The sequence below is a fragment of the Tupaia chinensis genome, unplaced genomic scaffold (genome assembly GCF_000334495.1).
Source record: "Tupaia chinensis unplaced genomic scaffold, TupChi_1.0 Scaffold000133_1, whole genome shotgun sequence".
In the NCBI taxonomy this organism is placed as follows: Eukaryota; Metazoa; Chordata; class Mammalia; order Scandentia; family Tupaiidae; genus Tupaia; species Tupaia belangeri.
Window position 1 is genome coordinate 2,399,109 of NW_006159602.1, and position 2,582 is coordinate 2,401,690.

Sequence of the window (2,582 nt, forward strand, 5' to 3'; positions counted from 1 at the left end):
AAAAAAAAAAAAAGAAAAGAAAAAAAAAAAAGTAAAGCTCCAAGAAAACCCATTTAAACTCTCTTTTAAAAGACATGATATAGGGAACCAGCAGTTAGCGTAATGGTTATGTCGCTGGACTCCCACATAGTCGACCGCGGTTCACGTCCTGGACCCGCTGGCTTAAGGTGCGCGTGCGTGCGTGCATGCGTGCTCAAGATCCCGAGAGGAGAATGGAGGAGAAGGGATTGTGGCGTGACCATCCCCCCTGGGGGGGTGATTTCTCGCTTTCAGTCTCTATGTCTCTCTCTGTCTGTCTGGCGAGTGCACGCACCCTATAGCGAAAAACTCTCTCTCAAAAAAAAAAGGACATGATATATATATTCAGTTTTAATATACTACTAATAGTAATAGTAGTGAAGAAAAATCACATACCCAAAATACTGTATTTGCTATGTAATTTCTATAAATAACATATTGAAAGCTACAAATATTTCCTCTACCTCATACCCATAGGTTACTCATAATCATAAAGTACTATTTTCTTTGAATGAGTTTTGAAGAAATTTTATATAATCCAAGTATGAGACATAAATGCTAACAAAATAACCATTAAACCAGAATAGAATTTCAAAATTACTCACGTATGAGACACCTGATGGGTCAATCATGTAGAGTTGTGCACCATCATTCACACTGTAAGACCCTAACATGAAACTGCGTGAAAGTAAGCAAATAATTTAAACCATGGTTCTCAATACCATAAACATTAAAAGCTAGTGACTGAAATGCAATTATAGTTTCCAAGATAAATACACATATAACTAAGTACTTTGATTAAGTAGTTTCAATTACTTTTTTTTTTTTTTAATTACTTTTTAAAAGAATACTTATTGGGACCAGCAGTTAGCATAATGGCTATGTCACTGGACTCCCACATAGTCGACCGCAGTTTGAGTCCCGGACCTGGTGGCTTAAACTCACGCTGGGCACATGTGCACGCATGCCCCAAGATCCCGAGAGGAGAATGGAGGAGAAGGGATTGCGGTGTGGTCATCCCCCCTGGGGGGTGATTTCTCGCTTTCAGTCTCTGTCTTTCTCTGTCTGGCGAGTGCACATGCCCTGTAGCAAAAAACTCTCAAAAAAACAAAAGAAAACAAAAAACCCCTAGTAAATCGGGACACCAACAGTGGTGTGCTGGTTAAGGTGCTGGACACTCCCACATGGCCAAGCAGGGTTCAAGTCCTGGACCTGTTGGCTTGCTTTCTCACCTGTCTTCGCCACTGCCCCTCTGTGTTTCTCTCTGGTCAAATTAAAATGAATGAATGAATAAATAAAATTGAATTAAATCTTTAAAAAAAAACTAGTACAAATTTGAGATTATCTGTTCAAAATCATGTATCTTTTTTTGTTTTGTATTAAGCTTTCTGATGAAACTTTCTCAGAAGGCAGCAGTGTCGAGAAAGGAGTAATGATGGAAGGTGTAAAATAAATCTAGTAAGAGGGCTTGAAAGCTAACGGCATAAAGATACAAAAGCCAAAGGGACAGAATTCCTTCCTGACAATACATTGAATACTTGTCGAATGCTTTCTCCCTTCATTCTATTCCCCAATATTACTCTAGTCATTTCTCTGCAGTAATACAAATGGGTTCAGTGTATCTTGACATGATCAACAAATTAAAATTAAGCTGCTAAATGATCATATGAATTTCTCATTTACAGAAATTGTGGTATTTTTTCTAAGATTAAGAATCACGGAACCAGCAGTTAGTGTAATGGCTATGTCGCTGGACTCCCACGTACTCGACCGCGGTTTGCGTCCCAGACCTGGTGGCTTAAAACTCACGCCGGGCGCATGTGCATGCGTGCCCAAGATCCCGAGAGGAGAATGGAGAAGGGACTGCGGCGTGACCATCCCCCCTGGGGGGTGATTTCTCGCTTTTTGTCTCTATGTCTCTCTCTGTCTGTCTGGCGAGCGCATGCGCCCTATAGTGAAAACCTCTCAACAAAAAGAATAGAAATCACCACGGCCGGTAGGTGGTATTGGTGATTAAGGTGCTGGACTCTCACATGGTCAATGGTAGTTCTGGTCTTGGACCAGCTAGCTTGCCTTTTCACTTTGTCCCGCTATCTCTGTCCCTCTCTGGTGAGCATACTTGCCCTATAGCAAATTTAAAATAATAATAATAATAGGAATCACCAGATGGTATAATGGTTACATCACTGGACTACCACATGAACAACCCAGTTAAGTCCCGGACCTGGAGGCTTGAAATTCACAAAGGGTGTATGTGTGTGCGTGCCTAAAATCTCAAGGAGAATGGAAAAGGGATTGCAGCATGACCATTTCCCCAGGAGGTAATTTCTCGCATTATGTCTCTTTGTCTCTCCAGAGAGCACACATGTCCTACAGAAAAAAATCTCTTCAAAGTAATTCTTAAAAAAGGCGCAGCCCCCTGGGCCAGCGCGGCCCCCTGGGCCTGCGCGGCCGGGGCTCTGCTCCACGTTCCGCTGCCTCTCCAGGGCTGGCGTGTGGTCTCCGGGCCTGCGCGTGGCCCCCGGGCCTACTCATGGCTGCCAGGCCTGCGCCTGCACCTGGCC

The 2,582-nt window shown here is 43.1% G+C and overlaps 1 protein-coding gene across 2 annotated transcripts in view; it reads right to left on the reverse strand.

Annotated features, from left to right (window-relative positions):
- The window catches only part of PSMA3 (proteasome 20S subunit alpha 3), a 32,970-nt gene that overhangs the window by 8,875 nt on the left and 21,513 nt on the right, over positions 1–2,582 (reverse strand). For both annotated transcript variants that reach the window (XM_006144845.3, XM_014586417.2), the window contains one exon: positions 624–696. In XM_006144845.3, coding sequence (XP_006144907.1) covers positions 624–696 — 73 coding nt within the window. The remainder of the gene's footprint in view (positions 1–623; positions 697–2,582) is intronic.